The 18,088-nt window shown below is 32.1% G+C and overlaps 1 protein-coding gene across 1 annotated transcript in view; it reads right to left on the reverse strand.

Moving 5' to 3' along the window:
* The window catches only part of LOC143080385 (scavenger receptor cysteine-rich domain-containing protein DMBT1-like), a 90,492-nt gene that overhangs the window by 20,251 nt on the left and 52,153 nt on the right, over positions 1-18,088 (reverse strand). Inside the window, exons 30-43 of the mRNA XM_076256212.1 lie at positions 17,768-17,931; positions 16,615-16,762; positions 14,770-14,936; positions 12,978-13,131; positions 12,227-12,390; positions 10,516-10,666; positions 10,042-10,202; positions 7,941-8,091; positions 5,919-6,088; positions 5,251-5,407; positions 4,713-4,885; positions 2,661-2,805; positions 1,629-1,816; positions 1,340-1,484 (exon numbers count right to left, since the gene is read on the reverse strand). Coding sequence (XP_076112327.1) covers positions 1,340-1,484; positions 1,629-1,816; positions 2,661-2,805; positions 4,713-4,885; positions 5,251-5,407; positions 5,919-6,088; positions 7,941-8,091; positions 10,042-10,202; positions 10,516-10,666; positions 12,227-12,390; positions 12,978-13,131; positions 14,770-14,936; positions 16,615-16,762; positions 17,768-17,931 — 2,238 coding nt within the window. The remainder of the gene's footprint in view (positions 1-1,339; positions 1,485-1,628; positions 1,817-2,660; positions 2,806-4,712; positions 4,886-5,250; positions 5,408-5,918; positions 6,089-7,940; positions 8,092-10,041; positions 10,203-10,515; positions 10,667-12,226; positions 12,391-12,977; positions 13,132-14,769; positions 14,937-16,614; positions 16,763-17,767; positions 17,932-18,088) is intronic.

Here is an 18,088-nt window from a genome sequence, read left to right on the forward strand (position 1 = left end):
GATAAACTTTTTCCAACGCGACGAATATACACCTGGCCTTGACGTCATAAAACGTTCGAGACATTGTTTTGAACTCAGACTCCAAAATCAACCAATCAAAATACTGGATTTAATATTTCAAGCATGAATTTTGTTCTCTAAGCACTGTCAGAGCAAAGTTTTATGACTTCAACTCCAGGACTGTTTTGATTGAGGAAACCATGTAAAAACCATCTTTTAAAAAAAATGGACAGGAACTGTATTTTTTTTTTGGCATCGTGTTCATATTTACATAGAAATTGTTATTTTCCTCAAGATTTTTTGAAAGAAAGAAAGTTTGCAATACCGGGAACAGTTCATAAATAAAATATTGAGAATGAAGACGGTTTATGAAAAAAGATAATACCTGTACAGTCTAAACAATGATTTTAAAAAGAGACCAACATGTAACTGACTGCATAACATTGTATAAACATTTGGTTCTACTAAAATTTATAATATTTGTTTCTACTAACATCAAACAAAACAGATAAGTATTGCTTGGTCAAAATAAGCTGCCAAATGGAAATCATTGACTCGGTCAGAATGATTTTATCCTCCCTTATATGTTTTATCATCTTTTGTAATTTTATGCTGTCAACGCTTGGCTTAGATACCATAACTAGTAAGTAACTTGCCGAAACATGTTTCTTTTACCTCACGCTCGATGCGTAGAAATTTTTGCACAACTAGTCTTAGGAGAAAAAAACTGTGAGTTTTCTTTCAATGGGTACAAGCTGTCAATTTCGTATTCACCGATTTGACTCAAACTTCTGATATCTGATTAATAACAATATAAAACATTCATAAAAATTAATATAAAAAGTATTTAAAAAAAACAATTACAGGGCATGGGCTTAATTATATGTTGCCTCGCTTTTTGTGTAATTTAGTCTAGAAGTCATCGAATTAACTATCGAGTTGACCTCTGATGACCATATAAACAATAAAAACATATATGTAATATAAATAGAAATTTTATTGTGCAATTGGATTTTTCTAGGTCCGTTTAATTTCATTTTATAGATTAAAATATAAGTTGATCATCGTTTTACCTGTTTACGAATGATATTTTGTTGACCGAACCAGATAATCAATTGATTTACCTTTGTTTCATTTTCAATGCTGACATTCACTTGCAGGTGAATAATTCATCGTCAATGTTTTTAAGCTTATTTTGACAAAATTGACATGATTGATGATTGAACAAAAACAAGTCATAATTTAATTTCTTTATATATCTTATAGCTATTGCCAATTTAAAAAAGAAGATGCGTTATGATTGAATTGAAACCGAAGGACCAGAATGTAATCTCTTTACCTGTATCTCAGCATTCTACACAGCACCTTTGTGTTTTGCTCGTTCCATCGCTTCCAGCAAAAAGATCCCCATCGCTTATTGTATTTTACCTCCACTTTGCCCATGCCAGGGTATTTACCATCAATAAGCCTAATATTTGACAGATCTGAAAAGGAAACGTTTGATTGCTGTTTTTAACATAATTCAACAAATTCTAGTACCAGAAGAAAAGGATTTCTTTAGAGATAGTTGGTTACTTTTTCTTGAATGCCACTATGAAAAGAAAATGTTTTGTCACAAAACTATTTACCCATTGAAGTAGTAGTGCATTGTATACCAGCATCATGGGCATGAGAACATGCTTGCTCGTTCCATGTTTTGCCTAATGGGCAAAAGGCTATTTTAGTTTCGATTCCTGCACATTGTGGTCTTAAGTCCTGTGAAGTTCCGTTTCCGGTCCCAAACCATGAATTTGAAAACGAACGTGCAGTTGACGACCTACAATGAATAAAATTTGTACAAATCAAGCTTTTAATAGATGTTCCTTCCAACAGTTCCTGAATCATAGTTACTCTGTTTCTATCGTCGCATCTTGAAAGAATATTATATATAATATTAGCTGACAATTGAAATTTTTATTCAATACATATAAATCATGAATAATAGTTTGTACCAGTCATCATCAACCGTTTTAAGATCGTATTGCAATCGGATAAGTCGTGGTATGGCCGTAGCGAGAACGTTATGCATGTTATTTATAACGTGTTGTTTTATTGATTTGTGTCAGTAGAACTGTAAACAAATAAATACTGCGTAATCAAAGATATTTCGCAACGTATATGATTATCATTACAGTACAGTTAAATGATGTTTCTATAAAACACATGTTTAATCAAAATTATCTGACAAAGATTTACACAATGAGCTTAGTCATATAATAATACACATTTTTTGCATTTCTATTAGAAACCGACACGAACTTTTTGGGTCACTAGCTAAACTATACGTTGACCGAAACCGTCAGGTAGGGTTCAATTTATGCAGTGCTTTACATGAAACTACAATTTTCCAATATATAAATCCACGACATCATATAAAGATTGAGAAACATCAATTCAAGAGAATGGTTGATGCGAACCATATTTATTCCGTTATATTTGGATCTACCCTTTTCTGCAAAGAAGTAAAACTAAAGACTGAGTGGCAAAACAACTAAACAAAATTATAGGTTGAGTGAAAGAATACAAATTGCTTTCTTAGTCTTGCAAAATAAATTTAAGTTCCATAAATGCAATATTATCTAGCTTTTTCCATTCACCAACAATAACTGATTTTAACATACCAGAAACCTAGTTCTCTGCAGATAACTCGTGCTTCTTCATTTCCAAATTCAGTATCACAAAGTGTATCCCAGATTCCGTTTACATTAACACTCACTGTTCCGGCTGTGATATTGTTTGGACCAGATAATTTTACCTGTTCGTTAACTAAAACAGAAAACTTAAATACAAAATATGTTTTTTTCTTATAAAGTCTATATCAGATTGTATTGTTTTAAAAGGTATACGAGTAAAATTTTGGAAAAGGTCTAAAATCAATTTTTTATTTATTTTGTTATTTCCATTGCATGATTTTCTTTCTTTACTGATAGTAGAGAGGGACTCGGTTCAACGATTTTATCTTTCTCTTCTCCTTATAGCTTTATTCAAATCTAATAATCAGATGATTAACTTGTCAAATTCAAAATCAAAGGTTCCTAAACACTAGGTTGACGGATGTATCCTTAATTTGGACATTATTACATATCACGACTGTATGTTTTGTTCACACGTTGTTGTCAATATAAAGAAATTTTATGAGACTATCAATCCTGTGAAAACTTTAGTCAGCTATAAAGCCAGTTTTTTATCACAGTTTTCTAAATAAGAAAATGCCTGTCACAAGTCGGAATATGACAGTCGTTTTCCATTTCCATTCGTCTAGTGTGATTAAGCATTTGATTTTTCCGTTTGATACGGGACTTTCAGACTTAAATTTTCCTTGCAGTTCTGTATATTTGCCAATTTACTTTCCAATGATTGTATCAATATGTGTATTGAGTATGTGTTTTGATCATCTCCTACATACTAATCTTGAGTTTTCAATTAAGATTTTTGGCTTAAATGTGATTTTTTTTCTGACTTTCAGAAATAAAAAGCAAATTGTGACGTTCGTAATGCGATTGTGTAGATTGTAGTAAGATCGTGGTACGGTTGTGATGACTGTGGACAACTTTAAACATGCGGTCCTGGCGAAATCAGATCGTAGTAGAAGCGTAATGAGATCACAGTAAGGTCATGAAAGGATCGCAAAGTTCGCTGTACCATCGAGAGCGTAGGGAAAGCGCGATTCTAATCGGAGTGTTGCGCTACGATCTCACAACGACGTTACCACGACCCCACTACGAACATCACGTTCTCCTCGCGACCCCTCAACGCGTCTACTACGACTATAGCATATATATACTGCGCTGTTCAAGATCATAGTACGATTCTAGCATGGTCATGCCATCCTTATCACGCCAGACATGACTACGTTCATACTAGCTATCTGTATCATTCCCACTATTGTTCAATAAAATATCGTCATTTGATCTTGAGGGATCTCTATGTATTAATGAAAATAAGAAGGAATGGAACAGTATTTATATGTTGGCGTTATTGCTGAGAGCGTAGTTAGATGGCGATAAGAACGTGGTAAGATCGTAAAATGATCGTGGTAAAAGCGTTCTATAATCGTAGAAGAATCTTGGTAAGATCGTATCGCAATCGGATAACTCGTGGTATGATCGTAGCGAGAACGTGATGAGCGTAGTAAGATCGTAGTGAGGTCGAGTCGCAGACTACGCATGGTGAACACGTGGTATAATCGTAGCGGACTCGTTGTAGAATCGTTAGATGACGTAGTAGGATCACGAAAACGACGAAAATCAACATTTTCATGCCAATCATACCGCGACCTTATTTTAGATCACGGTGAGCGGGGTGCGATAGTGGTCTAGTGTGACTAGGGCATAACATAAATGATTAAAAAAGCTTCCATAATTAATTATATATAAATGCACAGGAAGATAAAAGAAAAACTGGATCATGTTTTCGGGATCCTAACAAAAAAACGTAATTATAAGTATTGAATGCTCTTCTTGTAATTTTATAGAGTTGTAAAAGTGTTGACAGTGCGCACATTTTTAGAATGACGTGCTTCCGTGCTTCATACAAAATGTACATCGGTTTACGCTATTATACCCCGAAAATTTACATTCGTAAATAAAGTTGACGACGTACTTGCCAAGAAGTCCAATTTGAGCTTACTTAGACTTGCTTTAAAGATGTCAACAGAGTTGAAAAGGACTTACAGATACAAGATACTCCAGCTTCATTTGAATGATCACAAGTTGGATAAGTGACTTTTTTAAGTGAACAGTGCATCACATCAATTTCTGTTCCATTACACTTAACTCGAGAGTAAGCAATTTTTCCGTGTCCGGGACCAAAGAAGCTGTTGCGAAAGGCTTTTCCAGTAACACTCCTACGAATATAAATTTTAAGATATCAGGTCAAACACCTATATAAATATTTCTATTACTACATATGAATTTGTATATTGGCTGTAAAAACTACAAACTACTATCAAACTACTATCACTTTGAAATTGTTATTTATAGTGACGAGAAGCTTACTGCAACTAACTGTATGAACAGCAGCTACCACTGTTTCAGTATGTAATCGGACAGGTAACTCGGCATGACTTACGCCTAGGCTAAAACCAAAAATATAGAGTGGGGAAATTGTTAGAATAAATAATTGCATTAAAGTTACCAATTTCAGATGTGTATGCTACTTTTTGGCAATCATGAGTAAAGCGTATACGTAAAATCGTTCTAGTTCATTTACCTGTCGAAAGGAAATCCAGCAAGAGTTTTGCACACTACAGTTGCTTCAATGTTATCCCAATCGTCATCGCATATAGCAGACCACATACCATTTACTAGAAGTTCTACTCTTCCCTCCATATTATGACTTCCTCCAGTCAACCGTAGATTTGATTCCTCTAAAAACTCAAATATTTTAGAGCATTCTTTGATATGTTCAAAATGACAATAAATCATAACTCCCACTTAAGCACCCTCTCTAACAAACAAACAAAAAACATTAACTATAGCAAATTAACAAAACATAACCAAAAACCGACTTATATACAAATATCCACATGTACATGTATCACGAGAACATTTCTCGCTGGTATTTTGGATCTCCTTTTGTTATAAAAACCACCAATGTTACGTGTATATTTTTATGTTTTATGTCGTTTGAAAGCGGTTTCATTTCTTTATTATCTTTATACATTCTGGTTAACAGGGTTCAAGTCATGTTGTTTGGATAAGATTGTTAAATAATTGTGTAAACTGGACAATATACTTCATTTGGTCTCTAGTTGAAATTTGTCTCATTAGCGATTGAACAACATCTTATCATTTTTATATTAGGTATTTTAAGGCATTATACAATAAGAATATATATATATATATATATATATATATATATATATATATATAACATACTACAATCTACACCAGCTTCTTGTGAACTGCTGCATGTGTTTGTGGCCCAAACTCCTTTAATACATGCGTAAATGTCCAGTTCTGTTCCAGAACATGACATCATGCTAAGCCTTGCAGGTGCATTGCTTGGTCCAAACAGTGACGACAATTTTGCTCGTGGACTAGTATATCTGAATTATATACGAAATAATAAGTTATGTATCTTATATTAATATGTTTTCATAAAATCTGACTTTTCGTCAGTCAAATTGTTTTAGGGCACCGATTAAAGGTTAAGTCATAAACAACTTATAGATGTGTTTAATAAAATATTTATGGTTTAGCAATTATAAGTAAGGCTATATTAAATTGTTACACCTTCGAATCGTAGCAACAATAAATTTTGTACCTTAACATTTAATTGAAGAACTATAATGTTCTTCAAGAATTGAAACGTTAAACAAATGAATAAAATGACTATCAACTAATACATTTTTTAATATGTGTCCTTATATTTTGTTTTTATTCAACAACAATGTAGCACATCTTGATGACGTACGTCTTCACTATTACATATATTTTGCACATATTACAGTTCTTGTCCATTCGTTTTTGATGCGTTTTGTTATTTGATTTTGCCATGTAATTATAGACTTTCCGAATTGATTTTCCTCTGAGTTCAGTATTTTTATGATTTTACTTTTTAGTACATAAACCTTAGGGTATCTTCATGTATAATTTCATAATATTGTTAGTATATATAAAGTATCCATCATTTATTTATCATTTCTATATTACATATGAATTCAATAACTCTAAATACTAGTATGAGCTGTATACAAAAGCCGTAGCCCTTAATATATAATTTTAGCTACCTGATAGACATTGGGAGTGAAAATGAATAACAGGTTATAGCAGCATTTTCAAAATTTAGTTTGTTTTTTTAATGTATTCTCTATCGTCCGGCTATAACAGTATTTCTAGTTTTTCTTTAAGGAATGATAAGTTTTACTATTTTCTATGCCAAACATAAATGAATTGGTCACAAAAGGTATGTTAACACAAAATTAAGGCATCAAACAGCGATCATGGTTTGTATTTCCTCCATATATTCTACGAATAAAATACATTAATATGTGGGACAATTAAAGAGGTTTCATTCGATATCAGAACTATCTATATTCGCAAGACAATAACAATCAAAATCAAGGAGTAAACAAAGACTCACAACACCAAAGGACATTTACATCAACAGCTATAAATAATAAATAAGAAACAACACGAACTCCACTAAAAATCGATAGTGAAATCAGGTCCTCTGCATTTCCTGCACCGTATACAACACCTGTCATGTTATTTCTTTGTTCAGTGCGGTAATGATGAAAGGTTATTATGACTGAGGAAGAATATCAGATATGATTTCTGACACACTTGTGTCATAATGGCCAATCAAGTCATGATGGCGACCGTAAAATTTCTTGAGTGATGACCTTAATTTGATTGATTCATAGCTCTGTCTAAGCAAGTCAGACGCAAAAGTAGTAATCTACTATATAGTTAGTAATTACATGTATAATAAACTTTAAGGGAATCACATGAACTCCGTATTGAGCGTGACCAAGTGCGTCGACAGCGTAGTGTCTTGTTGCTTTGCTATCCCGTCATTGAAATCCGTTTTTAGACAAAAGATCTGAACAGAGAATATGAAATAATCTGTGTGTGTACAAATAAGAACGAAACTTTCTTGTCGATAATTGAATCGACCTTTAAACAATAGTGTATAGCTGTTCAATAGTCATAATTTGACAAAACAAACTGAAACAGAGTGAAAAACATCAATAATTAAAGGAAAATAACGGAACAATAGAATCAAACTCAAACATACATATAAACGGACTGTTAAAAACAATCATATACAAGAAATTTAAGAAAGAGATGGGTTGCACCTGCTTTAATGAGTAGCTAAACGTCCCGCTTATATGGCAATGTTGAAAATACGAATAAACTACACAAATATTACTTTCTTTAATTTTTCTAACTTACAGCTCCTTAAATCCAAGCATTTTACAAATTACAGATGCTTCAGCAACGCCGAATGAGTCGTCACACAGTGTACTCCAATCACCATTTTGCAGTATTTCTACTCGACCTTCCCATGGCCCAGCTCCATTTACAAGTCGAACAGGAGTAGTTACTATTTGAATGAATGATGAGTCACTATACAATATGCCAAGCTTTTAATAGTATTTTGAAAAAATAGTTTAGTTAACAGTTGATTTATAATTATAAACTTATAAATGATAGTCCATGTCAAAACAAGAGTGCTGACTACTAGACAGCTGGTGATATACATGTTGTGTGTACAAGTTATAATTTGTACAGATTTTTTGTACAAGTGATCAGTGTTTTATGAAGTGCTTATTACAAATGGATGATACAAGAACACAGTCTTTTGTTTCACAGATTTCTGTCGTACTTTCACAACTTCATTTTACAGTCAAATACTGAGCATTTATACAAAAAAAAAAAACATTATGAGACCACAAAAAGACTTTTTATGGGCATGAATATGGTATAAGGAGAAAAACATTAAACTAGTACATTTTAGAAGATAAACCTGTATCACCTGGTGCAAGAAAGTATGTGTCAAAACACTTATATAAATTGTACAAAAACCCTGTACAAATTATAATTTGTACAAACTTTCATCTTGTACACAACATGTACACAACAAATCACAATTGTTATGTTCAAAAGTTTAGTCCAGGTGAATATCATTCGCTCTTTCAAATCAATACTTTTTTCATTTCCTATCGTTAATTATCCATTTTTAGATGGTGACGTTGCCCTGTCATCATCTTACGGTGTTTATATATCTCAACCTTCGTGTATGTAACAATGTATTAGATTTTAACGAGAGAAATTTATGTATTACTGAAAAATTATTACACCAGGGTTTTCAATATCACAAACTAGTCAAAACATTTACTAAATTTTATCATCGGTATAAGGACATCATTCGTTAATTTAGCTCAACATGCAGACTTCTTATACTTATAATATAAAGGTATTTCACAACAAATTTTTTTCTCAGAAACTAACAAAACCTTTACATAGACTTATTAAGAAGGGATATAGTTACGATACTGTTGTCAGGTCATTAAAGATTGCTTATTTTGGCGTTAATATTGATTCACTTATAGGGTCTTTGCATCGGAACTAAACACATTTATTCAAAAAACAGTTATTGGCATGACACCATGAATGTATGATACTAAACCCCTAACGGGAAGGATTGTGCCTGATATGCATATGATGAAATCATAATCTTTCAATCAGTTTAATTGGTCTGGAGCTGGCATGTCAGTTAACTGCTAGTAATCTGTTGTTATTCATGTATTATTGTCATTTTGTTTATTTTCTTTGGTTACATCTTCTGACATCTCTTGAACTGAATTTTAAATGTGCGTATTGTTATGCGTTTACTTTTCTACATTGGTAGAAGGTATAAGGGGAGGGTTGAGATCTCATAAACAGGTTTAACCCCGCCGCATTTTTGTCTTGTCCCAAGTCAGGAGCCTCTGGCCTTTGTTAGTCTTGTATTAATTTAATTTAGTTTCTTGTGTACAATTTGGAAATTAGTATGGCGTTCATTATCACTGAACAAGTATATATTTGTTTAGGGGCCAGCTAAGGGACGCATCCGGGTGCGGGAATTTCTCTCTACATTGAGGATCTGTTGGTGATCTTCTGCTGTTGTTTTTTCTATGGTCGGGTTGTTGTCTCTTTGACACATTCCCCATTTACATTCTCAATTTTATTGTCTGCCTACCTTATCATAAATATAATTAAGTGACTATGCATTTTAATTTTGGGTATAGCCTCTCCATATCATATCAGAGTTGCCAATCCCCAGTATTTAGTATATCACAAAATATTTAATTGCTTTGAAGGACAACAGATTTATAATCACACTTTTGAAATATTACACTTGTACATTCAGTACACTGAATTGGGAAATTGGAAGGCATTCAAACACTAATCTAAAGATAATTAGAAAGGAAACGCACATTGCAATTCTATTGTACAGGTGAAAATGTCCCTGATGTATTTCCAAGATACTTTATATCCATTATGTACTTACCACAAGTTAATCCAATATTGGCATCATCATTACATGCTCTTGATGTCCAAGTAAATCTGCAGGCAGTTATGTCATTTTCAAAGCCACTGCAAACTACGTTATCAATCAACGGTGCTCCCGTCGATTTTCCAAACTTGCTATTTCGGAAAAACTGTGCTCTTCTAATTAAACAAAATGTAAAACTTTCAAGATTTAAGAATATCTTAAAAACATAACTATTATTCTTTTTTATAGTAAAGTAACAGCTATTTTAGTTTATCTCTTTGTATGCTGAAATATTTAGCATCAATTACATATATAATAAAATATTTGGAGGCACATTTATACGAAAACATGCGGTCACATTTAAAGACAAGTGTCTATTTAATCTGCCTCAGTGTTTAAACAATGTAAATAAAAGATGTGATGTATTCGTAAATGAAACTTCCCATAATATAAACAACTAACACATAGATGCATTATATAACAACATACTCTGGTTTAAATCCCAACATGCGGCACATTACTTCTGCTGCCTTTGAGTCAAAAGAGTGACCACAGACAGAACCCCATCGGCCACCATGATACAATTCCACTCTTCCAGATGAAGGCAAAGATGAACTTATTAGACGAATGTCAGTTCTTGCTACAATTGCATAAACATAAATTTCAGCCATATCAGAAAAAAAAAATTCTGTCTAGCTATTAGTAGATGAAGTGTAATTCTTTGTTATGGTACAAATGTATGTTGAATTCAAAATGTTTAAGGTTGTCAATGGTATTATTGAGGTTTTTCTTGCAAAGACTATAGTGGTATATCTTATTGTCATTCTGTAATGCTATAGTTCTTATTTTGTAAATATCATGAATCATCATAATACTTCTAGTGTGCAGGATTGTTTAGTTTTCTCGTTTGAATTGTTTTACATTGTCTTATCGGGGCCTTTTATAGCTCACTATGCGGTATGGGCTTTACTCATTGTTGAAGGCCGTACGGCGACCTATAGTTGTTAATGTCTGTGTTATTTTGGTCTTTTGTGGATAGTTGTCTCATTGGCAATCATACCACATCTTTTTTTGTATATTATGTCTAAATTCAAAATTCGTTAAAGGATCATTATGCTGACTTAAAAAATGTTCAAAAGGTATTGTTTGTTTTGTTTCAAACACTTTTTAAAGCTTTATTGTAAACTGGCATTTCCCAATTAACAGGAAGTTTTTGTTTAGTTTCATCAAGATTACATCAAATACTATTGGCTTAGAAGTCACTATTTTATTTCATTCGGATCGTACTCATGCAAACCTTGCAGTGTTCTAGGTACACAGTTTGGGCAGGGAGCAGCGCCTGCTCTAGTTAATGTATGCCCTTGCCTTTTTTATTGAGGTTTCTCGAGCGCCCTGCCGTTTTAATGGCGAAAATCTCGTCATTTTCTGCCTTTGATTACCGGTATATTCGTAATTCTGTCATGAACAGAAAGTTCAGCTAGCTGTGTAAACTGTCCAATTAAGTGACCCATTTAGTGCATGGCTTCACTTGACAGCTTAGGTGTCAAACACATTGTTAATTTACACCAATTACCTTACATTAGGTCATAAATAGTTTGTGACCAAAAAATTAGTTGCCTCCCCTTTTTAACACCTTTTTTTTCCAAAGTTTATGGTTTTTTTTCGAAAAAAGATTTAATTTAAAACAAATTGAATGCAAATGCATTTTAGAATATTACTTTATTGTTTTCACTCAAAATATAATCAAAATACAGGTAAAACGATGATTAAATCTTTTTTTAACATATTTTTATCATTATAATCAAACAGACCTAGAAAAATAATCATATATGACCTACGGAACTCTTTGGTAATCATCACGATTAAAAATGGAAAGTCGGCATTGAATTTTTTTTTCAATTATTTAATATAAAACTTTTTAGGCGATTAATAGATTTTTCATTTCACTGTAACCCTTTAATAATTTATTGTACAAAACATTATTTCATTTTCCAATCTATAATATTACCATATAAATTATATATATGACAACCAGTACAACTTATATACTTCACAAATATTTGAAATTGTAAATTATAAATTAACGTTTTAAAATATTTCAACGGTTTTTATTTAAATTATGTGTATTGATAATTTTAAAGGCCTTATGCTATTTCTGGTTAGGAGACAATTAATGTTAGAGCAAGGTATTGATACATACGACATCTGATGCCAACGAAATCTCCAGAAGAGCACGCAGGGTTTGTGACGTTGATGGCACATATTGCAACATCTATCTCACCACCAGTACAATGTACAGTATAAGTATCACTTGATGCGTTATTGGTAAACTCGCTAGAGGCAACAATTGACGGGTCATTGTCACTGAAAAAGATTTCAATTAATACTATAATCAAATTTTATGATGTGAAATAAATAATTTGTATTTTTATTGTTTTGTATATTTCTGTTTGAAACGAAAAATTAAGAACTTTATTTGGGGTTGTAAGAACAGAAATGGTTTTGGCATTGCTTGGTTTTTTTCTCTTTTCCTTGGAAGGTATCACATTAGTTTGTTGGTTGTTTTTTTTTTATATCAGAACCTTTTATAGTTGACAACATAGGTTTTATATCATTCTTAAATGTGACATATTGTTACTTAAATCAACATCATTTAGACTCTGATTGATATTTTTCTCGTGGTCATTCATACCACATCTCGTTATTTTATAATACCAAATTTAATTCTATAGATATATATTTGTGTAGGATGTATTAAAGAAACGACATAACTTTAATAACATTTTATTGTTCCTAAATTATTGTTTATGTTCGTTTTAACATTTGTGAACCTTTCTCGGCCTAAAACGGCAAATAAAAATATCATAGTTTCGTAAAATATCAAAGGATATACTAAACAAAAACGTTTCGTATAACTTATCCAATGCCCACTTATCAAAGATTCATAATACCTCACAGGGTATCCGAAATGTTTGCAAACTACTTTAGCAGAATCCATTGTGAAACTATTTCTGCATACAGGTAACCAGGAAATACCGTCTGATATTTCTAATCGTCCCTCATAGGCACCTCGACCACCATTTAAACGGACTTTGATATGATTACCTTCAAAATTTAAATTCATTATTTTTTAAAAACATTTCGTAAATCGAAGCTCATGTTTTAACGATAATACATAAGAACACAAAGACATTTCAATCATTTCCTAATGACCTGGGGTTATCTGATAAAATTATAATGCACACATATTTCAAATATCTTTGATAAAAATATTATGACATGGACGCTTTAGAGTTCGTTTGATCCGCGTAGTCTCACTGAAAGGGGTATTTATCTCATATTCTATATATAAAAAAAAATACATTTCATTGAACAAGATAATTGAAAACAATCGGGTTTGATCATAGTTTTGAACTATATTCCATAGCGCTAAAACGACATTGAAAAAAGAAAATAGTCAAAATCGAAATTTAACATGTCTAAATGGAACCAACCTATTTTTACATTTTTATATGTATGATGAACCAGAGCTGATTTAATTACATCAGTGATCGAAACTTTTAAATGTTTATATGTTAATTCACTATATTCAAAACGACGTGTCCCATAGACGAAACTATAAGAAGCATGCATATCAACAATTATTGTTGAAATGTGTAATATTGAATAAAATTAAAAAGAATAAGATGATAATCGTATGGTTCATACATAATAATATTTGAAATGAGTAAAATAACATTAAAAAAAGACATTCATCGTCTTTTTGATACTATTCATAAAAGAGAGGCAAAAAATAACTAATTGACATTCAAACACAAAAGTTAAACAAGAATGTGTCCAAAGTACACTCATGCCCCACGCGCACTATCATTTTTCATGTTCAATGGACCGTAAAATTGGCTAAATATTCTAATTTTGCATTAAAATTAGAAAGATCATACCATAGGGAACATTTATACTAATAAAATTAACGGTACCAATTTTCTTGCACCAGATGCGCATTTCGACAATACATGTCTCTTCAGTGATGCTCGTGGCCAAAATATTTGAAATCCAAAGCTTATATAAAAGATGAAGATCTTATACTAAGTGTCAAGTTCATTGGACTTCAACTTCATCAAAAATACCTTGACCAAAAACTTTAACATGAAACTCCCACTTTTATTTCTATTTGCAGTGGACCGTGAAATTGGGGTCAAAAGTCTAATTAGGTTTTAAAATCAGAAAGATCATATTATAAGCAATACGTGTACTAAGCTAGTTTCAAGTTGATTGAACTTCAGCTTCGTCAAAAAACTACAACATGAAGCGGGACAGACGGACGCATTGATGGACGAACGGACAGACGCACGAACGAACGGACGGACGCACAGACCAGAAAAAATAATGCTCCTCTTCTTTCGTTAATGGGGCATAAACACGTCTGGTAATGTTTGTAGTGCTTATTTTTTGTATCGATTTCACATGATCAATAATGCACCAAAAATGATGAATAACTGACATACATGATATGACGGTGTTGGGAAAATATCAGTTTGGGCAAGTAGACTGTTGCTTATATTTAAATAATTATTGGAGAACCCTATTGTTCCAATAAAGACACAAAAAACCACGGCCAAAACAACAAACAATCAGTACAAAACGATATATTGCATACTAAGGATTGCGAAACGCGCCCCTTCCAAAATTGGGGATGATTTGATTTGTGAAAATAAACTACTATGGAAATACTTAAATGCTTACCACATGAAATTGCAACATCTTGTGAATGAGTGCAATTTCCAGAATGATCCCATCCATTAAATTTACAAAGTGCTATATCAATTTCCTTTCCACTGCACATAAGATTATCCATCCAAATTGATCCAAATCCAAATTTAAATTTTGATATTGGAATAACTACTGGATTACTATAAAAGAATGATTTATTGCAATATCAAATCTTAATCATTGAAAGTGTTCAAGTAACTTTTTTCTTAGTTTATGAAATATGATATAAAATGATATGGTCCGCTTCGTACAAGATATTTGATCTCAAATAGAAGAATAGTGTCTATATATAGAAGCAGTCATTTTTAAACATTGTTAAATTGGAAAGAATCAACAAAACAATATGTATATAATAGGGTCTAGTGCATTAAATTTTCAAGGAATATACGTTATCCAAATTCTGATTGTTGTAGATATTTTTCTTCGGCTACTATTGTTTATCCAGCCACAATGTACATGTATGTATCCTTATGAAGTTAATTGTTTAAATACAAATATTTGGAAGGATTCAGTTAAGGCCGATTTGGAAATACTCATATGTGGAATGTCTTGGCCATTTTCTTTCTTGTTAAAACATTTGCATATATTTTTCATAATCTAAACAAGGTCTACCAAATAAAAAATTTAAAAGGGGCATGACCAATATATCTAATAATGGCCAATACATTAAAAGTACCTTTGCATATCTATAAACATGTATTCGTTGTCATAAAAAATGTATATGATGCACTTGTACGATTTTTTCTTTCATATTTCGATAATGTTTTTGAGATTCTGGATAATATGTCATTTAAATTGGTCTATTAGGTTGATGCGCACATGTTTCCGATGCAATCAAATTTGTTATGAACAAACATTTTTAACATCAAAACTTTTCATTACTTTTACTAAAATTATTTTATAGTTTTGTTGTAAAAGTATGAATCCTTTTGATGATAAACTTGTTAGGAAGTATCTTTTGAATTCATTTTTTTTTTGCTTTGTTTACATATTGCCAATATTCTTTTCATACTTCTGTTTTGTAATCATTGCGCCTGGTATTTGTTTAACATCAATTACCTAATTTTATATTTTGAACAAGGCGTGATATATTCTTTTTAAATTTTGTACTGAATTTTTGTATTTTTTTTAAAAATCTGTGTGAAAATAGAATCGTGTTTACGTAAAGTTAACAAAAATACCATTAATGGTACCAATTGTTCTGTATCAGATGCGCATTTCGACAAAACATGTCTCTTCAGTGATGCAAGAGGCCAAAATATTTTAAAAATCAAAAGCTTATTTTCAAAAAGATGAAGAGCGATAATAAAAAAAAAAGGTACAAAACGTATATCAAATGACAGACAAGGAATCAGAGCTTGCATGAAGGAGATACATTCCTTAATTTAAAATATTTTATAACATTTTATAACAGCAAAATCTGATAACAAAACTATCTGTATCTGACTACCGGGCTGGTTATACCTTTCTTAACAAGTCACTATATGAAATATACTCCCATGTTTATCAATCGTGTGGGTGTTGTGGCAACAAGAGTGTATATCCTATATAATTCAGATGTTCACATCAAATTTACTTGAACCTTTATTATAATTTTTATATGAAATTCATGGTATTTGTTTTTGCTTTATTTGTGTGTTGTTCAATAATTATTTGGTTACAAAATGCAACCTCAATTTTCTTGTTATCGTGCTTGCATGTGAATTGGTACTATATTTATAGTACTAAATAATTTTATGAAAAAAATGACACATTTTGAGTGACCTTTGATCGTGGTTTTTGTCTTGCCTTTAATTACATCATTTAGGTTTTACTCACATATGTTTGTAACCCAACATCTTACAGAAAACACCTGCATCTGTCGAATCAAACCCATTGGAACACACAGTTCCCCATTCACCATTGTGGAAAACTTCAACTCTGCCTTCAAACGGTCCACTTCCACCAACCAACCTTACATCCGTTGCTTAAAAATATTTTCACACAATATTTATTAATCCACCCAATTTAAACAAACGCTGATTGTTGAATTGTTTTCTTATTCAGTTCTGTGTAATTCAAGTTTCCTCTTATATTGCATGTTTTTATTCCATATATTTCGATACATGTATTATGTAGTTTAATGCTGTTTTACCTGCCATTCAAACTATATCTTAGTGTGTATCTTTCTATGTTGTGATATATATCTGTTGTTTAGGGTAAGGGTAATAGTTAGTACCTGTCAAAACATTAACCTCGCTTCGTTCGTTTGCCCCTGGAACATGTTGTTCAGTGGTTGTCATTCGTTGATGTGGTTCATCGGTTTTTCTCGTTTTTATTTAAATTGTGCCGTTGGTTTACCTGTCTGAATGGTAAGTTATTTGTGGGTCTTATGTAGCTTGAAGTTCGGTTTGAGAAAAGAACAAACAAATGGAAGTTTTTAACGACCTTGACTTGACTTGAGACAAGAATCCATGTTGAAGGCCGTACTTTGATTTATACGGTTTATTTTTAACTTTACAAATTATGACTTGTATGGAGAGTTGTCTCATTGGCACTCTTACCACATCTTCTCATATCTGTATATAATTTGTCATAGACTGAGCAATAAAATTGAGAATGGAAATGGGGAATGTGTCAAAGAGACAACAACCCGACCAAATAAAAAACAACAACAGCAGAGGGTCACCAACAGGTCTTCAATGTAGCGAGAAATTCCCGCACCCGGAGGCGTCCTTCAGCTGGCCCCTAAACAAATATATACTAGTCCAGTGATAATGAACGCCATACTAATTTCCAAATTGTACACAAGAAACTAAAATTAAAATAATACAAGACTTACAAAGGTCAGAGGCTCCTGACTTGGGACAGGCGCAAAAATGCGGCGGGGTTAAACATGTTTGTGAGATTATACGTAAAAAATATTGACATTATAAGATTCAATAAAAAAAAACCAATTGTTTGATTATAATAGAAATGTAATAGAACCTACAACAATCAATTCCAACATCCTCAGCATGTTTACAATCTGTGACTCCCCATTTTGAGTGAGAACATTCCTCAATATCACTTTCACTGCCTCTGCAATCAATATTCTTCAGAAATATTGGACCGCTTCCGTAAGCAAAGTTAGGTGCAAGAAGTACTTGTGGATTTCTAAGACAAACAAATTTGAAATATACGTTTTAAGTTATTTAAGAGTGCATACATATATACAATAATCAAAAATCGACATGAAATGACAGATATTTGCTTTCAAATTTATGATAGCACCTAAAAATATAATTGATTTACGAAAGTAGCCTCATATTGT

Source organism: Mytilus galloprovincialis, chromosome 6 (genome assembly GCF_965363235.1).
Source record: "Mytilus galloprovincialis chromosome 6, xbMytGall1.hap1.1, whole genome shotgun sequence".
Classification (NCBI taxonomy): Eukaryota; Metazoa; Mollusca; class Bivalvia; order Mytilida; family Mytilidae; genus Mytilus; species Mytilus galloprovincialis.